Source organism: Glycine max, chromosome 8, assembly GCF_000004515.6.
Source record: "Glycine max cultivar Williams 82 chromosome 8, Glycine_max_v4.0, whole genome shotgun sequence".
In the NCBI taxonomy this organism is placed as follows: Eukaryota; Viridiplantae; Streptophyta; class Magnoliopsida; order Fabales; family Fabaceae; genus Glycine; species Glycine max.
This window is the reverse complement of record NC_038244.2, coordinates 17393994-17416067: the sequence shown is the minus strand read 5'-3', so window position 1 is coordinate 17416067 and position 22074 is coordinate 17393994. Positions and strand designations below refer to the sequence as shown.

At 35.4% G+C, this 22074-nt stretch overlaps 2 protein-coding genes across 8 annotated transcripts; both read right to left on the bottom strand.

The window, feature by feature from the left end:
* Positions 1-262: 262 nt before the first annotated feature.
* On the bottom strand, positions 263-9454 carry LOC100795219 (dynein regulatory complex subunit 6). Of its 7 annotated transcripts, none has more exons than XM_041018321.1 (17): positions 9296-9361; positions 9055-9126; positions 7940-8236; positions 7724-7852; positions 7432-7639; positions 6247-6393; positions 5653-5727; positions 5262-5333; positions 4442-4513; positions 3722-3793; positions 3506-3577; positions 2480-2551; positions 2156-2227; positions 1909-2052; positions 1364-1435; positions 909-1055; positions 263-609 (listed from the first exon to the last, which is right to left on the bottom strand). In XM_041018321.1, the coding sequence occupies exons 3-17, from the start codon at positions 8132-8134 to the stop codon at positions 425-427; spliced, it is 1734 nt and encodes a 577-aa protein (XP_040874255.1). In that variant the 5' UTR covers positions 8135-8236; positions 9055-9126; positions 9296-9361; the 3' UTR covers positions 263-424. The 7 variants fall into 7 exon arrangements, with proteins under 7 accessions (XP_040874255.1, XP_040874257.1, XP_040874256.1 ...); XM_041018323.1 differs by having other exon boundaries at positions 7940-8134; positions 9054-9126; positions 9296-9358; XM_041018322.1 differs by having other exon boundaries at positions 9062-9126; positions 9296-9358.
* Positions 9455-9914: 460 nt separating this feature from the next.
* On the bottom strand, positions 9915-13630 carry LOC100794692 (2-methoxy-6-polyprenyl-1,4-benzoquinol methylase, mitochondrial-like). The gene is made up of 8 exons (NM_001255220.3): positions 13407-13630; positions 13207-13333; positions 13052-13113; positions 11993-12151; positions 11738-11882; positions 11562-11633; positions 11122-11230; positions 9915-10279 (listed from the first exon to the last, which is right to left on the bottom strand). The coding sequence occupies exons 1-8, from the start codon at positions 13501-13503 to the stop codon at positions 10178-10180; spliced, it is 873 nt and encodes a 290-aa protein (NP_001242149.2). The 5' UTR covers positions 13504-13630; the 3' UTR covers positions 9915-10177.
* Positions 13631-22074: the final 8444 nt, after the last annotated feature.

Sequence of the window (22074 nt, the reverse complement as noted above, 5' to 3'; positions counted from 1 at the left end):
TTTACAGATTTTACATCAATAAAAAAACATTTAACCATTAAACAATTATAAACATTTTTATATCATCGAGTACGAAGCACTTGATTTTATATTTCAAACGTGGCAAACAAGAAAAGTGAAATATTAATCTATTAACATCTGCTGATAAAAGGTTTATTCGCCCATTTTTCACCTTAAATACTAAAGGCGTAGAAAACACGTCCCTGCATCATTCTTTTTCGTCATATCATATACATATACATTTACAATAAAACAACAAAACTTCGCAGCACAAGCAGAATTACACCTTCCATAAAGTCATTATTATAGCCTATGTACAATTTGAGGTTGTCTTTCCATTCTTCTCTAAGATACGACTTCAGTACCACTGACATATATAAGTATAATAATATATACATATACACATATCAGAATACCGCAATAACTACCCAGGCCGAAAGCTTACCAAATTTGGGAGGTACATTGATTTCAGTTTCTTGATGTCATTTGCTGTCACCTTACAGGACTCCAATGTCAGAGATCTCAAGTTCTTCAGTGTCTTCAAATGCTGCAGTCCAGCATTAGTGATACGAGAATTTGAAACATTCAAAGAAACCAACCCAGTAAGCCCTGAAATCACGAGCATAAACATGTGATCACGGACATATAGCTAATAACTACAATCACCTAACTTTCACGACTATACACACAATGGAATAAATACCAAACTTTATGCAAGGAAAAAAACCAGCAAAAACATAAATAGCCCCGCTTTTCATTAAGAATCAGAAATGTAAACCATCCAGCAATCCCAACACTACTCGTTTGTATATTTTCATGTGACTATTTAGGTTTTCAACTTGGTCAAGAGGAAATAAAACAAAGCAAACAAAATGAGATCACTTCACAAAAAAAGAAGTCAGAAGTACCAGAAATTAACTCCAGGGTTTTGTCTGTAAGGTTGCTGTTTTGTGATAAATTTAAGCACACTAGAGAAGAAAGCTCTTTAATATTTTTCACACCAGTATCAGTCAATCCTCCACCGCATATTTCCAAGGACCTCAGGTTCTTAAATTCTGTTTCACCATAAACAGAGTAAGCAAACCAATGAATTCAACTTATAACTGATATGGGACAGAATAATGTTTCCTGTAAACTAAGGATCGCAAATTATGAGACAAGCATTTTCCAATTACATTTCATATAAAATTAAGCTCATGTAATTTAACTGTAACAGTAAAGACAAGACATCTATTTGTTATATAAAAATACGAAGCAAAAACAAAATGCCAAAAAAATGAGAAAACCATATTGTTGGAATAAGGTAAACAAATATCCACAAATAATCATGTTGGAAGTTAACATTCAGAGATACACTACATACTTTTCAAATAGTTTGTCCCAAAATCTGTGATTCGTGCACCAAACAAATCCAGGTCAGTGAGGCCAGTCAAACCTGCATCGGCAAATTCAAAATTATGCATGCTGCAAATTTAAGCTTTAGGCTTAAAAAACAAATAGCCAGAATAGTTTAAGCTTAAAATAAGAGTAACGAAATTTGTGTTTTGGGAAAGTAAAGGTATGACCAACTCAAGGAAAGACTAGTTTGAATTAACGGTAATATATTTCAAGAGTTTATTTATATCACGGTCAGTGTAAATTATTTTACAGACATTTAATAGGAATTCACTCCACCACCATATTATTAAAGAATAGGATGATGTGGTGATAGGGTGAATTCTTATTGGATGCATGGGTAAAAAAATTACATTGGACGGTGCATATAAATTAAATTCATATCCCAAAACCTTAGTATAAAAAATATACTATGAAATCAATTGGATTGCACAGGATTAGAGCTCATGTACAAAACTCTACAGAAATAAACAAGACATTCTTTGAATTCTAATTTTTCATAGAAACACGTACTTGTAAGGTTTGCCAGCCCAGCATCAGTAATTTGGTAAGCATCCAAATTAAGTGACTTCAGAGATGAGAGTCCGCACAATTTCCTTAAACTACTATCACTAATCATGGTAAAAGACAGATTTATTTTCTGCAGACTAGACAATCCTACAAGAAATAGAATAAAACTCGTTTAACATTGAAGTACAAGGAGAGGTTAAACCAAAAAGCATACAAACATTGAAACTTGTAAGGAACTGGCATATCAAACCTGATAAATGGTGTAGCCCATTGCTTCCAACTTCTGTATCCGACAATTCCAAGCAGTTCAATTGTTTATGGCCTAAAAGCATTGGGAAGAAAATGTGAATCACACATTGTCACATTCACTCAAGATAGAAATGTGCACTTCCAATAGAAAATCACATGGAACGCAATCATCCTTCAAATAAATCATTTACAAACAATTATGCCAAGTAGATTAATGTGCCAAGTTATTTTTCTCATTTTCTTTCGCTAAAACTTTTAGGCAACAATTTCATCCAGGAAGGCATAAAAAAAGAAACAAGGAAAAAGGAGGAATTCAAGCATCTACCAGCCAAATTGACCAATCCTTCATCACCAATCTTACAAGAATCAAGGTTCAAGCTCTCCAACTTTGTCAATCCTGCTTGAAAACATACATCACATTGTTAGATACAATCATTTTCTTTCATATATAATACATATCTTTTTTCTGTCCTAGCATGCTTTATATTTTTCTGTTATATCTGTTAATAATATAAGACTATTCTGCACACACGTGTTAATATAATGTTAGCGTGTACAAATCAAGTTAAAGTTATATCAAGAAAAACAATTGCAAGATTATAATATTGAAAGTGAAACTCCCCAAGATGGTAATATTTGATGAACTAGGGATTAACCATTCTATATCATTGCCAGAAAGGTAGTCTTGTTACAAAGAGTCAACACATTAAAGCAACAGTACATATCCCCAAAAATTGTGACAACATTATTGCCTCAAATGATGAAATTTCCAAGTCAGCAGTATCACATCATCAAACCAATTTAAAAAGGTATAATTGAGGCCCACAAGAATGGCAATATCTACAACAAATTATGTAGCTTTGGTTATTGGGATGGTGATATTATTTCAGAGTTCATTCAGTCTTGATGTTGGGCAGCCCACAAATGTTTAGCCTTGCAAACTTCAAGCTCCAAATGTCCAATCTTGGACGTGTGATGGTATGTTAAGATATCTCACATTGGCTAGGAATATGACCAAAATACTCCTTACAAGATTCAAGCAATCCCTTTGAGCTAGCTTTTGGAGTGGAAATGAGTTAGATTCTGTCCATTTCTAATCTATAATTTAATTAATGGATGACAGAGCAGACTTGGACTGCCACTTAACTGGGGACAACAATCTTAATGTTTTTTTTTTCTGGGGCATTTGGCATTAAATTCTTGATTCCACATCTTGCATTCGTGGCAACTAAGAATTCCATTAGACAAAACAAATACAAGTGTCCGCTTAAAAAAGTTAAAAGATGGCTTGTACCTCCACAGTAGTTCAGGAAGAATAGGAAAATAAAGAGAGCAAGAGATTTGAAATCACCTTTCAAGTGAACTAAACATGCATCTGTTATGACATTAAATCCCAAGTTTAATATTTTCAAATTTTCGAGTCCTGTAAAAAAAGGTAATGAGAATGAGACAAATGTAATGCCCCCAATAATTTCTTATGGTGTTAAAAATTACAACCCAACAAGCTTACTATAAAATATATAATTACAGCCTGAGAGAAGTAGCTATACAATTCTTAACAACTTACGTGAAAATTTTTTGCATCCATTGTCAGAGAGAAGGCATCTATTAAGATTCAAGTTTGACAGTGCAGGAAGCTCTGGCACAAAACATAACAACATCAAATCAAAACTTGAATGCACATTTCAGGTTCATTAAGTCATATTATACACTAGAAAGACATGATGAAGTTACACTTTTCACATTCAACAAACAAAGTTCACTGATAATAATAAAACTAATAGCAGCTGGTTCAAAAATATGCATGTTCAGCTGAAACCTTTTCTGTTTAGTTGAGTCAAGCAGACATGCAAAATATTAGAACCTCAAAGCTGCTGAACAACCAAAAATGTGAATACTGTATTAACGCTATTAGAAACAAAAAACATGTTCCTTCAGTGTAAAGGTACTAAAGTTTGGACCAAATACTCTCCCATCTGAGAAAACTAAGTTTAAATACATGGAATCACATTCCACACCCCAAGTTTTTCTTTCTAAAGTTTCACAATTAGTAGTCTTCCCTGCTCAAATCAAAATCTGCTTGCAGTGGTATGCCCAAGGCATCCGAATAAAACACACAATGTTTCAGCTTCAATCTTTAAGCATTCATCCGTTTAAATAGAAGAAGAGCAGGATTAAAGCATTAATGAGCCAATAAGACATTAACGCAATAACAAGAGAGTATATCCTAGCAAACAGTTAGTTGACTCGGTTCTAACAAGCATAAAAGTCTATCAAGGAATTCAACCTGCAAGAGAATCCAAGCATGCAGCTGTTACAAGGCACCCTTCCAAATTTAAAAGGGCAAGCTTCTGTAACCCTGGAATGAACCAAGACAATGTTGAAAATTAATGAGACAGATGAATATGAAATGACGAAATTTGAAATTTCCTTTTAACTGGTAAGCTGGGGCACCCATACATTGGCACTGGGATGTACACTCAACTGTACAACTTCTCTATTTAACCAACTTAACAAAGACCAACTTTAGAAGGATAATTGACAAATTATTACATCATAAAAAGGCAGATTTTCTATGAAAGGATTTTTAAATCAGCATTCTGGCTAATACAAAATTAGAGTCTACATTTAAAAATTGAAGCACAAATTAGAATTGAGTATCTAACTGAAATTAAGAGAGAGAACTAAATTGATCTTCAAAAAAAAAAACATCAACTCCTTAAAAATTAATAGTTGATATTTGCGTACAGCACTATACAGTCCTGTAAAGCTTTTATTGATAACTTAGTTGAATAAAATCATCTTGTTACATACAAATGTAGAAGCCACCACAAAACAACAATCATCCATTGCATCTTCACACAGAACATGCATAGACAGACAGAATAGACACATTTAAATACTTCGAGAAAGATGAAAAGCTAGGTTGAACCTCACTTTCAAGTTTCACTATCCCAAGAGAAAAATATCAACAACACAAATTTTTACAGACTACAGAGAAATATTAGAATACAAAAACATGCAAGAGTACCAGGAATAAGATAATCATATAACCCCTATTGCTCTGAAATGTTACAATAATAAACGGAAAGGCAGTGGCACGATACCTTTTAGAAAACTGATGCCAAAATCAGTGACGTCACTGGAAGAAATCTCTAGACTTTTCAGGCTTGCAAGCTCTGGAAGTAAATTGAATTAGATAATTGTACTATTGGTTATTGAACTTTGAACCATATGGCTAATAAGATGGAAATGATTACTTCTATAAAGTATAAACACAAAGGCACATAACAATTATATGTTGTCAAATACAACTGTTGCAAAGTGTTCTTTTCAAGAGATATTAAACCATTCCACTCAAGGTAAATAAACTTAGGTGGAATATGTGTAAGAACCACTCTGTAGTAGAAAACACAATAATTGCATAAAGTCTAGACAATCAATTTTGGGCAAAAGTTTCAGCTACTGTGCTAAAAAGGAAAGCCAGATGCAACAAACCTGAAAGAGGTTTCATATCATAATCTTTTATGCAGTTACACCACTTCAAATTGAGAGATTCCAACTTGGTCAAACCTGGAAAATATGGATCAGATCATCGGACAGAAGTTACATGGAAACCAAGTTTGTTTTGCTGTTCAAGTGTTCATGCTACAGTATCACATACTGTAATAGAATTCCTTCAACCTTGTATTGTTCTCTTTTGTGATAGCTGCTTAGTTACATAATTGTAAAATGAAAAACAAGTAATATTAGGAAAAAGTGTAGTCAGTTATTTATTCCTTATTTTAGCTATCCATAGCACTTAGCAAGTATGAAGGCAGAAGGTAGCCCAAATATTACTCCACTTGGTGTTTTGTAAATTGCATTCCACTTCATTGGCAGCACAATGTCAATTGTAAGTTGAAACAACTAACAACTATGATAGACATTAGACAATAATACAGCATCATGGGATATATATATACATATATATGCTGCCTTACGAAATAAATAAGTTTAGCAGCAAGAGAATTCAAACACTTTTTAAATGTTTTATAATAACTAGGTTCGTAAAGCTTTACTTTCACACAAAAATTACATCCAAGAACCAACCTCGAAGATGAACAAGGCCTCCATGAATCCCGGGACATCTCTCCAAATCCAACTTGACCAAGTTAACAAGACCGGAAAAGGAACTCATTCCTTGAGCAGAAATTGAATCATTTCTTCTGAAACTCAAACTTGTCAAGTTTGACAGACCTGGAATATTTTATTACAGTTGTTGTAAACCTTCAGTAAAAGCATCTTATGGGCAAAGGTTCTACACATAAGTAATTTCACATGAATATCAACACTGTATGGAAGACACCTAGATGAGGAAAAGTAGGAAAATGTTATGTAACAAAAAAGGCTAACGCAGATGACAGAGGTAAACAAAAATACTGATAAATAATAAATAATATATTACATCTGAAATGCATAAAAACCACTTCATCTTCACTATGCAGAATTCATTATGTCAAATTGGATTAACTGATAGGTGGGTGTTGAAAACATTTCCATTATTTGCAAGAAACCTCTATGGCGGGAAAATAATCATGTCACTTGCCCTTTACAAGATTTCATTCTTCAAACATTATATATTAAAATGCATAATACTACACTAAAAATAGAATAAATCTAAATGTCATAGCATGCCGATGATAAGTATAAGATTTCCATTTGCATATTTTTCAATATTAACTTGAGCAAATTAGAAATAGGTGTGCCAATAGGAAATAAATTTGACAAAAAAAAAATAGAGAAAACTACATTGGGAATTCTTGGTAAAATATTTCCAATTTGGGGAATTATCGACCACAAGTGGTTTATGATATTCAAATATAATTAATGAGTAAACACTTATTCATTTAACTGATCACTTGAAGGATCAATGTTCTAAAATTGAAAATCATTTACCAAGAATTCCCTTATTAAATTTTTTCAAGAAAAGACATAACTATGAAAAGATATAACTATGGGTAATTATGAGTATGCAAGGCTAACTTTTAATAAGTTATCACCTAGAATTAAAAATAAGGGAATATGTAACCCATTTCCACACTAATGAATAGACACGGTTTAACCAAGATATATAATTAGGATATTTTTATTCCTTTTTTTTAAGATGAATAAAATATAAAAAAAGATGCCAAAGGACTAACATCCAAGTGCAAATATGGGAAATAAATGAATAACTGCAAATGCATTGAGTGTGATTCCATAACAACTATACAAATACAAGAAAAGAAAGAATACCATTGATACACTCTAGTCCACGATCTGAAATTTGGTCACAGTAATTTAGATTTAAGGAAATGAGACTTTCACAATCTTTAAGGTATGTCAGCCCAAAATCAGTGACATCAGACCCAGAAAGATCCACAGAAAGTAAAGATGAACCCTGGGATGAGATGACGCCCATCCAATTATCATTAACACCATCATATTCTCCCAAGTAAAGATCCTGTGAAAAAAAAAGAGATAAAAACTCTTAAACTATATCAAGAACACAATTAGCTAGGTTTGTAATTGATTTAAAATGATTTACCTGGAGAGCACAATCTCGAAAAGCTTCAAGGGAAGCACTGGTTAGACATCGGGAGTAAACCAAATTATTGAAAATTAGCTGACTTATATCTCGTGGTAGCATAGAAAATGTGTTATATTTATCAATATCCTGTTGGATAAAGATTGCAGTGATTAGATCAAAATAAAAAGGGTATGGACAGAGTAAATGTAGCATTTTTTTTGTAAAAAAAAATACCTCGCTTATTTTCTGTATGCATAAGTCCAACAGTGATGGACATTCTCCTTTTCGTAGGTGAAAATCTACAGATGGATAAGAAAAAGAGGATGTCCACCATTTCAAACTTCCGCATTTGCAATATCTTCGTGGTAGTCCTCTGATAAGACTATCTTCGTTATCCCACTCTTGCTTCCTAGAACATGCTCCCCCCATCTAGAAAATATCCCGTCACCAATATATGTCAAAAAATTTGCAGCAGAACACTAGTGCAATTCATTCAATAGCCAAATACGAACATATGCAACCAACTTCACCCTGTTAAAAACACACCGAAGAGTATAGCTTAATAAAATTTCAGCAGACTTTTTTTTAATACGTGATTTCAGTAGACTTGACCATTCAGGAGTTGGCTTCTCTTAAATTCATTAACAGTTCTATTTACAACATCAACATCTAAAAGCTAAAGACCAAAACTGCCAAATCACCTAGAAAATATATAAGCAACCACACCATAATCAGCACTTACCGTCTTTGGCTTAAGCAATACTGCACAACATATTTCTATTAACATATATAACTACCACCACATGATGCAAAAGGTCAAATGCATATGAACCAATGCATAAGCCTAACATAGCATACATGCATCAACTTGACAAATAACAGGAAAAAGTATAATACACTCAGTACTCACTGTGCGCCAAAAACGAAAAGGACATCTATTTGCAAAACGGATTCATCCTTATAAAATACACAACTTCAAAACACGACAAATAAAAATTACAGCAATTAAACAATAAAAACAACAGCAGGAAAAACTATAATACACTCAGTACTCACTCTGCGCCAAAAAAGAAAAGACATCTATATGCAAAATCAAACGAAAAACGGATTCATCCTTATAAAAATACACAAAATCAGAACACTAAAAAAATTGCAGTCAAATAATAATAATAAGAACGGCATAGTAGTAATAATAGAAAGAATGAAACAACGGCATAGATATAAAATACACTAAAATACTAGAACTAATATATTAATAATATAAAAATAAAAATACACTACAACTAAAACATACGTAGTTAAATTATAGTAATTTATAAAAGGAAACAACGGCACAGTAAGTCAGTAACTAGTTACGAGCGATGATCGAACTGCAGAGAACACAAACGGTGCATAGTAACAAGTTCCAAACGATGATCGAACTGCAGAGAACACCAAAATCCACGAATTTTCATCAAAGAAGGTTTTCAGAAAGGAAAAAAAAAAACAGAACGAAAGACGATTGCGGGAATTGTGAAACGAAATAGCAGAGCCAGAGTTTGTAACGAAAAAAACAAAACGGAGAAGAAAATAGAGAGGAAGTAACCGTACCCTGACACTGTAAGATGAAGAAGAAGAGAAGCGATCACTGAGTGGCTCTCGTGTTGCTGTTGCAGGTGAACTTGAAAACTTGGGAGTGAGTGCGAGAAAAAGAGTGGTGGGTGGGGACATGGCTCGTAACCGAACCTCGGTCCGAACCAGCCATCGGAAGGCACGTGGCGAATATGGTAGGTGCGGATTTAAAAGAGTACGGAAGGGATTGAGGGATTCTCTTGACTTTATCCATTTGGAAGAGCAGGTGGGGCCCACTCGGTTGCCTTGCGAACTTTGTGCACGCAATTATGCTAATTGCTTTATGTCTTGATTTATGTATGCGTCGGTTTATTAAATTAATTAACAATCATGGCATCACTTACATGTTTCTACTTCCACCTTACTTTACTATATCCAACACAATTCAAATTGTAAAATTGACGGGATTCTCTTAAAACAATACTAAAACCTTTGAGTGATTGATATTCAAAATGGACTAGTTCCTTCATTCGTTCAAAACGGACGACATTCAAAATGGTTATTAAATGTATAATAAGTTTCTTTGAAAGGGAAAAACAAACTGTTTGATCATTTGACAATGTAAACGACGAAATCAACTTAGGTATAAAACTATTTATTTTTTTGGCAAAAAAAATTAAATGTGTTTACTCTTTGTATGATAGGCGTATATACATGTTTCAAGAAAAACTTGAGTCCCTGTAAAAAAATTGCAGATGCCATACTATCGAAATTACAGTACACATTCTGACAACTCAAATCTTCTCTATGAATTCTAATAACATTACATTTGATCTTCAGTCTCCATGCTTATAGACGGTGGAGAAAAAATGCATGAATTATTAGACATAATAATAATCGAGAGGAAAGTTAAAAAATATATCAGATTTTTAACCCTGAATGGATAGCAACCACTCCCCCAACTAGATTCTCATACTCTACTTTCTGGAACCCTGCATCCGCAATCATCGATGCAAATTTTTCCTGCAGTCCATCAATTACAATAGATTAGTCAACACAGTAAGATAACTCAGAAGCAGACTTCCTTCAAATCCGAATTCCTACTATAGAAGTTTCTGCACAATTTACAATTCTTATGATGCCAAGTAAAGAAACATATGTAAGCAAATTTTTCATCATTTATAAATATATTAAATAAAAACTACACAAAAGTAGAGAAAAGAAGAAATTGCCTGAGTAAAACTAAAATATTAAATTAGTAATAATTTTTTTACTATTTTTTTATATTTAATGTTTTACTTGGCCTCATAATTAACAGGATAAAGCGTGGGCCTAAAATCGAGTGTTTTTCTGTTCATGCTATATTGTAGACTTGCAGTCAATTACTATATATCTTTTCTTAAAATGAAAAGATAGTAGCTACTCCTACCAAATGTCCACCCAAATATCCTTCCGGCTAACAAAACTAACATTCTAACCATTAATATTTGCCAATAAAAAAAACAAAAAAAAAAACTCCTACCAAATCAAATATCCTCCCTCATTAGGTTGAATATAGGAGACTGAAGAGAGATAAACAACACGTTAGTAAGCAAAGCCTCTCTAATTGCATGCTATCTTGGGTTACAATTGGATCATAAATAAGATAGGAGATGGTCACCATCAACCGATTAGCCTAGGACACATCTTTCTCACTCAAAACTTAGTTCAAATCTTTCACTAACATACTTGAGGGGGTTGACAATAAGCAGTAAACAACCATCTTGAGAAGCATCTATAGTTCCATTCACAAATGCAAGCCCTACCAGCCCTTTTCATTGAGCAAAAAATATGGACAGCTATCAATAGATGGAAAGTGTGATAACCTGTGAGGGGAAACGCCGGATACTCTCAACTAAGTACTGATAGGATTGCCGGTCACCAGCAACCAGCTCACCCATGTATGGAATAACTGAGAAAGAATAATAGTCATACCTGCAAGAGAAGATGAGTAACATTAAACTGAAAGTTGAATTCAAGTATTAAAGGAGGCCATGATTCTATGGCAGTTGACAGTTTCTGTGGTTAGGGTAGATTTGGTTGGCAAGGAATGCCTGTATTTTCAAGGGTATCTCTTCATCCTATCATCTATTCATGACTATCTCAGAATTCCATTGTTGTATGTAAATTAAAGGGTATTTTAGTTGTATTTTCTTTCTCAAATGTGATAACAGATTAGAATGCATATCATTATTCCCCATCTTCCTTATCAAATCTCAACCACCAATACTCATCATTCTTGCATAATAAAGCAAATGATACTTACAAATCTTTAAATATAGGAATACCAACATGACTCAGTTCAAGGCAAAGGAACCTGCCTCCTGGTTTCAATACCCTGTTCAAGAAAATAAGAAATACTAATAAATATAACAATGATTCATCACACATTTTAATTGATTGCCATCAGCTTATAGTAATCTCTTGAAAAAGTGCAAATACCTATGAGCTTCACTGAGTACTTTCTCTATGTGTGTAACATTTCTAATCCCGAATGCAATAGTATAACCATCCATTGAATCATTTTGGAAACTCAAGCTTTCAGCATTTCCCTCCACCCATACAAGGGAACCATCTTCTCCAAAACCTATTATAATAAGCAGAAAATATTCATTCCTTGCAAATGAAGATATATTAAACCAAAATTCTTTATGAAAGATTGAAAAATTGTTGACAGTTTAAGACATTCTCATTTACCCTTCTCTGAGGCCCGCTGTTTGCCAACATTTAACATCTTAGGGTTAATGTCACATACATATATCTGAGTTTCTGCCTCTAAAGTATCTTGAAAAGCACCTCGAAGTCCTCTCAGCTTAACTTTGTGTATGTTCTCCAAGATTCTAAAAGCAACATCCCCTGTAAAATAAAAAACTTTAAGCTTGATACAAAAACCCTTAAACCCCATGCAGCATCAGCAGCATCACTTCAATTCCAGGAACATTACTGAGGAGAAGCAAACTTTATATTAAATAAATACAACAAATACATCTTACAACAATATTCCTTAAGTTAATTGTATATGAAGTCATACAACTTACTTTTGAACAAGTTATGACTTCTACAGCCTATGAACATGATGATGCCTAAATATTGTTCAAACTATATTTGCTTTATGACTTCTTTAGCCCAGAAACAAATTGCTCAACAATAACATAACCCAAAAATTAAATCTTAAAGAAACAACTACTTCTTGTGCTCTTAGTACTCAGACATGCAACAACAAGAACATTAGACACAGACCATTATGCCTTCAAAAGCAGAACAATTTGCTCCAAATTAAAAGTTTTTATGAAAAATATAGCTAGATGAATCAGCAAAATTGGAACGGGCAGACAATTTGTTTCGTCAAGTAGCTCCTGAACTAAAACATCACCCTCTAACCAAATCCACAATTCCATAATTTCTTCAAGGCACAAAGACCATGTTTAGATAATCTTTTCCATAACCACTTACAAAAAAAAAAAAGATGGAAAAATGAAATAAGTTTCTTCCATAAACTAAAAAAAACTTATGCACAAGTTAAAATCAACTTTTTAACTTATGCATAAGCTGATTTTAACTTATATACAAGCTAAAATTAGCTTATAGGAGAGGCTTATTTCATTTTTCCTTCTTCTATAAATGCCCATGAAGAAGCTTATCCAAACAGGGCCTTAACATATTTTGCCAGACTGCATCAATTTAACTCGCATTGCAATCTTCTAAAATCTACTACACAGAAGACACAGTATAAAACATAGTGACAATGAAACAGACCTGTTCCACCAGCCACATCAAGATGCTTCATTCCAGGAAACGGATTCAGCTTGGAAACTAACCTGAGCAGAAAATAATCACAGATTTAAGCAAAGTCCAACAGCAATAGCAACAAGATTGAAACAATTGAAGAAATGAGAATGTAATGCTGTAACCTATCCTTCCACAATCTATGCAAACCAGCACTCATTAGGTCATTCATGAGATCGTAGCTTGAAGCAACGCTCGTGAATACGTCACCAACCATGCGAGCCTTTTCTTCTTCGTTTACTTGTTTGAACCCTGAAATTATGTCATAATGTCAATTATTTTTTAATTGTGAATTGAAATTTGAATGCGGAGAGTGGAAACGAACCGAAACTGGTGGCGTGAGAATGTAGAAGCCTGGGAGAAGGAGATAACGCCGGCAAGAGTTTATTCCCCAACCGTCGAGTCACCGTTCCCAAAGCCATGATTTCTCGCGCCGAGAAAAAAGAGCGAAATTGAATCACAAAAAAATTCGATTGATCAATCGGTTATTTGCATAGAGAAAGAGGAAAAGATGAAAGAGCAAGGAAACATACGCGAGGCTGAGACGAGGGCAACTGCCAGAACCGTCGCCTCAGGCTCACTATTGGGCTTGGCCATTGCTCCATCAATATGGGCCAGCCCACGTCTCGGTCAAGGACAAAAACACCCACGATGCTGAAGTCCATAGGATAAAGAAAAACAAAATAGCATTTTTCGTTTTTTTATATATATTAGTGCAAAAAAGACACTATGTGTTTGTCTGAACTTGAAAGCTTTATGTGTAACTTATTTTGAAAGGTATAATTGTTGTTGGAAGTTAAAATAAAATGTTGTAATAATTTATAATACTTAAGGATAAAAATATCATAAAGAAAGACAAACCAAATGGAGATATTTCCTTTATAATGGTTATAGATAAATAAATAAATAAATTCATTCTTTTCTCTTTATTAGAAAATAATATTTATGAATTAATCTATACCAACATTAAAATTGTGTTAATTTGATCTTCATAAATATTTTTAATTTTACTCCTCATAGGAAGAAATTTTTCATTTCACACACAAAACTAACTAGAAACTCAAAAGTTAGTTGGAAATTGAAAAATAAGTTGGTAGTTAGAAGCTGAAAAGTTAGCTTATCAAATTAGAAATGTGTAGTAAAACTAACTCTTAAAGTAGCTCAAAAGTATAAAATAACAAAAAAAATCATGACTTATTTAAAAAAGTGACAAGAAAAATGAATAAATATATCGAGGATAAGAGTGAAAGAACATATAAAAAGCTAGAAGCTAACATTTTAAAGAATGTTACTTCAAGTAACACATGTCAAAAAACGTTAGAAACTACAAAAATAAATTGTTTACCGAACAATCAAATGAGTTTTTCAACTACTAAAAAAAGTTAAAAGATAATTGAAGTGTCTTTACTCAAGCAAAATAAATCTCTACATTTTAATTTAAACATTAATTGTTCGACAATTATAGAATTAGATGTGAACTTATCTTAAGTAAACCTGGAAAATCTAATTTAGATGTCACCTGCATTTATATTTTTACTCAAAACATTAATTGATCGAGTAGTTGGTTTTAGTAAAACTAAACTTAGATTTTTCAATAATGTCTAAGTTTCAAACTTTATTAATGGAAAAAATATATATTTCGGAAGTGAAACTCTACTAAAGATGGCCAATAATATTTTTTTATACAAAAATTAACCATAAACAAAAATAAGTAAATATTTTGGAGAAAAAAGATTATACATTGATAATGTAAAAAGTTTTACATTGTCATCCCATCACAACGCATCATGTATGATAAGTTTATTGACTTCTATGATAATTATTTTAAAAGTCATATTGATGACAAATTATGATTGGACGATAATGTAAAAGTGTTTAACACTATAAGTGCATGACCATTAAACTCAAAATTTTGTACTCCAACCATACAATGTACACTCATGACTTAACTATCTAGGTTTAAAGACGTAATAATTTTTTTTGGTATTTATATGGGACTAGAAGCCCAAATTATACACCCCGAAACAAAGGACTATCATAAATATTTTCCAAAAGAGAAGTAAAGATCCACTAGGGAGGATCCTTAAAAACAATGACACCCTCAACTGGCAAGACTATTTGACACATTATTCACTTCTCTAAAGATATGGCTACAAGTGACCACACTACCTTCCTTAAGGAGTTCAATAACATTCATTGCAATCGGAAAGCTGGAATGGTTGGAGTTGCACCCTTCATTAATAATCTCCACTGCAAGCAAGGAATCTGATTCAACAATGACTCTATCCAAAATACTCTTTGTTCCTGTTGAGTTCCGACGAGGTCTGATCGAGTTGTCTGGTTCTCTTTTTCTTAGTGGAATCTTCGATGTTGAAGTGGGGGGAGGTACTTGCAAAAGGAACTCTGTCGAGCAAGTCAGTGGTGCTCTGAGATGTTTATATGTCTATAACTGGAATGAGAAAAACGTACCTGACGGTATCTCCTATGGTTTATATATACACTTTCAATGTTGAGGAGGTTGCGTCATCCTCGGAGTCACATTGGCCAATCGCCCCTCTATGTGTCGTGCCGACTTCATGGATTGCATGGTTAGTTAGGTTATAAGAAACATCACGTGCCAACCTCATGCCGAGTTTATGGGTCATACGGTACATAAGCCCCCAAGTTCTAAATTCATGATGAATGATAGAGTTTCGTGTGGTCCTCGACTACCTGTGTTTTATGACCTTGTGCCAAGTTTATGGATTATACGGTACATAAGCCCTCCAGGCATGCGCAAGTAGCTGGGCCAAGATGCGTAAAGAGGTCAGATTAGTTGCGTGAGTTAAACCTGAATTGTTATGAAGTGGCACCATCGCCACGTGTGTGTCCATGTTCGGACAACGAAAATTGTTCAAAAGTTGGATGACATGTGTTTTATTTATTCATTTAATAGAGAGTAAAATAAAGTTCATTTTTATAAAATAATAAAATAAAGAAAAATAGAATAAGTAATAGGTTAAGAGTACCCTAGCTATAAATAGAGATATATTAGGTCAATTTTTACATTTACGATACGTCTTTATGCTCTTTCTTCTTCTTAAATTCGTTTTCTTTTCTTCCTCTTCCAAAACCTTTTCTTTTTCCCATACACACCCAAACCTCTCCCAGTAAAACTACAATTTCGAAATTGTTAACCGTTGGATCATCGTGAAATTTAGACACCACTTTAGGAACTCATTTCCATACAGTCTCACCATTGGGATTTATGAAATAATATCTATACAGAGAGAAATTCCCCTCGCACGGAGATAATGAAATTGAGGCTCCAATCTCTTTTCCTTATCTCTAACGCAAACCCTACCAGAGCAACCAGAAGAAAAACTTGAGAAATCTTAGGGAATCACTAGAGACGCCACTATCACTACTGGACTACACACATGAGTCCGCTTAGAGGTAAGGGATGAGTTTATCGCAATTGGGGTTAGAAAAATTATATGTAGGGATCCTTAGAAGATCAAATTGGGGTTTATTTTGAAATGTTTATTGTATTTTAATTCTTCTTTTATGATTATAATTACGATATTATTGTGTTTAATGGACCAATTGATGTCCTGATGCGAATTGGTTGACAAAATCGAGTGCTCTTGGTGTTTTTTACCTATGATTTTGATTCATTTGATTTTGATATGATTATGTGACATTGTTTGAGGGGTTTTACTTCCCATGTGGTGAGAAATATTTTTGTATAATTTGTTTGTATTTTGGACGAGATTTATTAGATTAGCTTGATAAATTGTTATGTTGGGATCATGAAATTGTGTTTGAAATTGTATGTAAATGATAAATTGAATATCTGATGAATTGTGAGATACATATATATTGAGATATTATATGTATTGAGTTGTGAGCTATGAACTGTGTAATCACACAATTGTAAGACCCTTTAAGGATAACGAGTATTGTAATGGGATCCACTATGGGAACTCGACTAAGGAGTCGTGTGTTTTGTACAGTTCATAGATAGAGTCTGCGTGCTAAAATGTTTTCTGGGTTGGACCTGAATTAAGAGGGATAGACCCTGACGGACTGTTCGGAGTCTAGGCCTCGGAGGTAAATAAACCTGATTTGAGTGCTCCTTTAAGCATGTGTCGATCACACATGGTTGGAGCATTCTCGCAAAACAGAGTTACCATGATTGGTTTTCCTATGATTTTACCTAATGAGAATGACTTGACTTACCATTGTGTGATCTATTTTATCATGTACTCCTAGGCGTCCGACAAGGTTTTTCACTGACATGATACCACATTGCATATAGGATTGAGTCTTAGTGTATTTGTTACATAACGCCTATGTAATGATCATTGTGACTTGTTATGTGATGGTGTGTAATGAATTGTATGAGTGTGAGATGGTGTGTTGTGGTTGAGATGTGTTGTTTTGAACAAATGATTAATGTGAAGGTGTGAAATGTAATATTGTGATTAAATCCTTGGGACAAGTAATGTTATGCAATGAGTGGTAAAATGATGTGAATTGTGCTAAGTTGAGTTTGTTATACTTATATTATGTGTGTGTGTGCTTTCGTTAATCTCTACCTATTTAGGAATGTGATAACTCACTCCCTGTGTGTTATTTGTGTTTGGATTCTGTGATGATCTCAAACATTGTGTTCATGGGAGCAGATGGTTAGGTGGATGGCTTTAAAGAACCTCATGCTAAAAGGCATTGGAACATAATGCTCTGATAGGATGTGACATTGAGACATGAGTTTTTATTTCAATTGCATGATGTTCTGAACATGTTATTTTACTTTATTTTATTTCGCTGCTTAACTTGAGTTCTTTTGTAAACTTGAACGGCCTTGTTCTGAGCTGGATATGTTTTTAATAAGTTTTATTTGGTAATAGTGAAGTGAATGTGATCCTTTTACCCACATGAATTTGTTTACGTGATTTGAATAAAATTGGTTTAATTAAATTCTGCATTTTTATATGTTTTTCTTATTTATATGTATGTCGGGGTAGATGGTGTCATAGTTGGTCCCTTATGGCTATGGAAGTGAGAGGTATATGGGAATCTAGGAGTGAGGATGGTTTTTTCTGCTTTGCCCCCTTCATCTATCTTTGATTCGGATAGAACGGAGGATTACTTGGTGAGCAAGGGGGTTGGGGTGTCTAAGCAGATGACGAAGATGAAGGGGGATGATGTTTTTTTTTTTGGGGGGGGGGGGGTAAGGAGGCTAAGAAAAGTAGGGAGAGAAAGTTTTCCCTCATCGCTTTTTTTGGGTACGAGTGGGTTTTTGCGTAAGTTAATGCATACCTTACTCAATTCCAAACCCTTAAGTCCATAGAGGAGTTAAAAAGGAAGGTCGACATGATGACCCTGGACAATGTCAAGTTATTAATCGTTGAACCTTGTAGCACTGAGAAATGTGTGTTCATGGGGGTGTCAAAGGGCAAGGCCGACTTTGTGTACATGTATGAAGATGTCTTTAAGGAGTTCAACATTCAATTTCCTTTTTCGGATTTCGAATGTGAGTTGTTGAGTCTGATGAATGTTGCCCCTGTGCAATTGCATCCCAACAGTTAGGCCTTTTTGTGTGTTTAACAAATTCTATGTAAGATTTTCAAAATTGAGTCCACTTTTAATAAGTTCATGTACTTTTATCAGTTGAAAATGAGGTGTTAAGGTCGACTGGGCCTCCTTGAATGCATTTAAATTCGAAAAACTATTTCAATTGTATACCCAATCTTGGAAAAAGTTCAAGTCAGGCTTTTTCCGAGTTTGTCCTAATCCTGCTTGTGGAGACTCGAAAGATTTGTTCTTCAAGGAAGATGTGAAGACTCTCAAGTTTCCTTTTTATTTGCAATATTTTCCTTTTAATTCAAATCTCATTCTCACCAATTTTTATCGGCCCAAGAAGTCAAAGACATTGAGATTATAAAGGAATGACCATGAGAGATGTCGTGTAAATTCATTATGGCTATTTTGAACTTGTGTTTTCTCGATTGCGTTCTAAGTAGTGAGTATTTTTATGCCGCCATCTTTTTTTTGGTAAAATTAGGGAAGTATTGATTGGTTTTATCATGTGTTTTTTTTTTTTTTGCATAAGTTTTGAAGGGCTACAACTACAAATATTTGAAGAGCTTGGTGGTCGATGACCGAGTGGATGTTGGAAAGACAAAGAAAAGGAAGAAGGTCAAGGATTCATCTAAATCCGACCTTGTGAAGAAACCGGCGAAGCTTGTGGAAAAGCATGTTGAGGGTGGTGGTGCCGAGGTGGAGATTGTTTATCAGGATGGCCCCGAGGTAGCGAACAAGGGATTGAAGGAAGGCAACACAGCTGAGGTGTTATAGAAGGAGAAAGGGGGAGAAAAAAAGGACAAGAAGGTGGGCACAATCAAGAAGTCAGCCGCATCCAAGAAGGAGAAGGTGGTAGATGTTGCTAAGAAATCTACCTCAATTGGGTTCAGGGACAATATGAGCACGGGGATACCTCAGATGAACAAAGTCGTTCTTCATCATCATAAGGGTAAACTCCACCACTTGGATCATGTGTCGATGGCCCCCAACATTGTTTCCTTGTGGAATGCTAATTTGAGCAGTCCCAAATTTGTCCAATCTTTTGCTTTTTTGAGCCAAACTGACCACAAGATGATGGATTATGTTGGGCCATAGGCAAGCATGGATGTGACTGAAATCTTCTTAGGATGATCCCTTGCGGTTGTTCGTCATTGGAAAGAGACGATGCTGAAAGTTGATGAGAACACCAAGGCAATGGTTGCACAGTTGAAGGCTATGAAGGTCGAGGTTAGTAAAACCAAGGAACTTGGTTTAGAATTGTCTAAGAGTAAGGGAACTATGAGGAAATTGCAAGAGGACCTTGATAAGCAAGTTGCCTGCTTGTGAAGCAAGGCTGAAGAGAACAAGACCTTGAGTGGTTGAGTTACTGACTTAGAGCAACAAGTAAAAGACTTAGGCAAGAAGACAGAGGACCTAACCTCAGAGAAAAAGATAGCTGAGGAAGGGTTGAGGGTGGCCAAGGACAAGATTGCCCAGATGAAGGAAACCGTTGCCAAAATGGAGAGCCAGTTGCAAAAGAAAGAAAGGGTTGAGTTTGCCTTGAAAGCCGAGTTGGATGAAGCCAAAAGGTTGATCGTGTTGAACCATAGGGAGGACTTTATGAGTTTATGCGAGACGTCTTGAAAAATGGACCAAAATAGTATGTTAGTCAAGCTGCCTCCGTCTATCAAGACTTTCCTGATGTCCCAATTGGCAATCCAATCATGATCACCATCGGATTGTCCTGCTCAGGATCGACTCTCGTGAAGTCAGCGTTGGTGAACGTTATTGGTGGGAGTGATCTCCTCGATCTTGCTGTTTAAATGTAGTTTATTCTTTTGATGGCGTGCAAGTGCCTTTTCCAAGCTGACTTGTGTTGCTCTCACCTGTGAAGCCACATGCAATGGTGTTGATGACTTCGCGTCTACCTCCTTCGTCAGTTACCGAGGTGTTCACTTGATCTGGCTTGACGTTGGTTTTTTTTGGCATGTCGCCGTGTGATTGTTGTCCTCGACCTCCACAATGACTTCCTCGGCCCCTATCACGACCTTGGTAATTGCCTTTGTTGTTGTTGGGGGTGTAGATGTAGTTGGCAATGGCATCCTCCTATATCAATTCCTTTATCAACATGTCTTCGTCCTGTCGTTCGAGTTGACTGACTTGGAAAGAGGTGGTAGGGATAGGATTTTTGTGTTAAATGCTTCCTCTAGCAAACATGCTCAGTTGACATTGAGCGGCGTGTAGTACTGGTACTTCAGCTGCCGGCTAGACTTTTTGAAAGATTTGTCCTGGACGGGCTTCATTCTGTCCTGGCAAGAAAGGTCGTCTTTTCTCTGCTCCACTGAGCATACTTGGTTGCTGAAGGTGGATAGCTCCTCCATTTGGATGTATTCCATGGCCATGCTCGAAGCTCGTCCAGATCTCTAGGTTGCTTCCTGCAAAGGCTTTTGGCAAATAACTCAGCTTAAGCATTGTTATCATGGAGTGTAGCACGACACCAGGATCAAGGTCTCTGATTCTAACGAAGATGGTGGTGTACCTCTTCATAAAAAAATCACAATGACTCATCATTACCCTGGTGGAGGTTGACCAGAGAGACAAATGTGGTATGGTGAGGGCGGCTAGTTGCATATTGCGCTCCAAAGCGCTCGGTTAATGTGAAGAAAGAGTCAATGGATTATAAGGGAAGGCGTTTGTACCACATCAGCGCCAACCCTTTGAGGGAGGTGGGAAAGATCTTGTAAATTACCGCATCGTCATTAGAGTACAAGTTGACTTGCGTGGTGAATGCATTTAAGTGCTCGTTCGGATCCAAGGTATCGTCATATCGTTCGATGTTTAAAGGTTTCTAGGTGGTGGGTAAGGAGGTATCCATGATGTCATCCACGAAGAGGTGCCAGTGAATAACATCATGGAAGATGTTGAGTGAACTGAGTCGGGAATGGATTGGAGGGTGCTTGTGGTGATTGTAGGAGGAGAGTTGAGTGTGGCTTTCCTGGGTATGTGTCTCGGTATGGGTGGGTGGTGGGGACGGGGAGCGAGGTGGAGATGGTGGGGGTGGGGGTGGTGGAGGTGGATGCTGGATTGTAAGCCAGGCTTTGAGGTTCATGTTTTCCTCTTTTAATTATCGCATGTCCGCCTCATGATGTTGCCTCGAGGCCTTCAAATTGGCCTCCGTTTTCTTCCGTAATTGTTCCATCTATTGTCGAATTTCCCATATGACTGATGGCTCGACTTTTGTGGAGCGTGCAAATGACTTGGGATCACCTCTCCTTGTTGCTACCATTTTGCAGCCGTAGGAAAATTTTACTCGGTCCCACGGTGGGCGCCAAATGTTCCTGCTAAGTTCCGACGAGGTTCGACCGAACTATTTGGTGCTCTCCTTCTCAGTGGAATCTTTGATCTTCGATGTTGAAGTGAGGGGAGGTACTTGTAAAAAGGACTAT

Bases quoted from the DNA above. Each gene is read 5' to 3' on its own strand.
- LOC100795219 (XM_041018318.1), bottom strand. From the start codon at position 9,415: ATGTCCCCACCCACCACTCTTTTTCTCGCACTCACTCCCAAGTTTTCA. The intron at 3,794-4,441 runs GTTGAATTCCTT...GTTTTGTGCCAG, and splicing joins ATGCTTGGATTCTCTTGCAG to AGCTTCCTGCACTGTCAAAC. The intron at 1,056-1,363 runs GTATGTAGTGTA...ATGGTGAAACAG, and splicing joins TGGGACAAACTATTTGAAAA to AATTTAAGAACCTGAGGTCC.
- LOC100794692 (NM_001255220.3), bottom strand. From the start codon at position 13,503: ATGGCTTTGGGAACGGTGACTCGACGGTTGGGGAATAAACTCTTGCCG. The intron at 11,883-11,992 runs GTAAATGAGAAT...TTATTATAATAG, and splicing joins ACAGCGGGCCTCAGAGAAGG to GTTTTGGAGAAGATGGTTCC. The intron at 11,231-11,561 runs GTAAGTATCATT...CTTCTCTTGCAG, and splicing joins ATTCCTATATTTAAAGATTT to GTATGACTATTATTCTTTCT.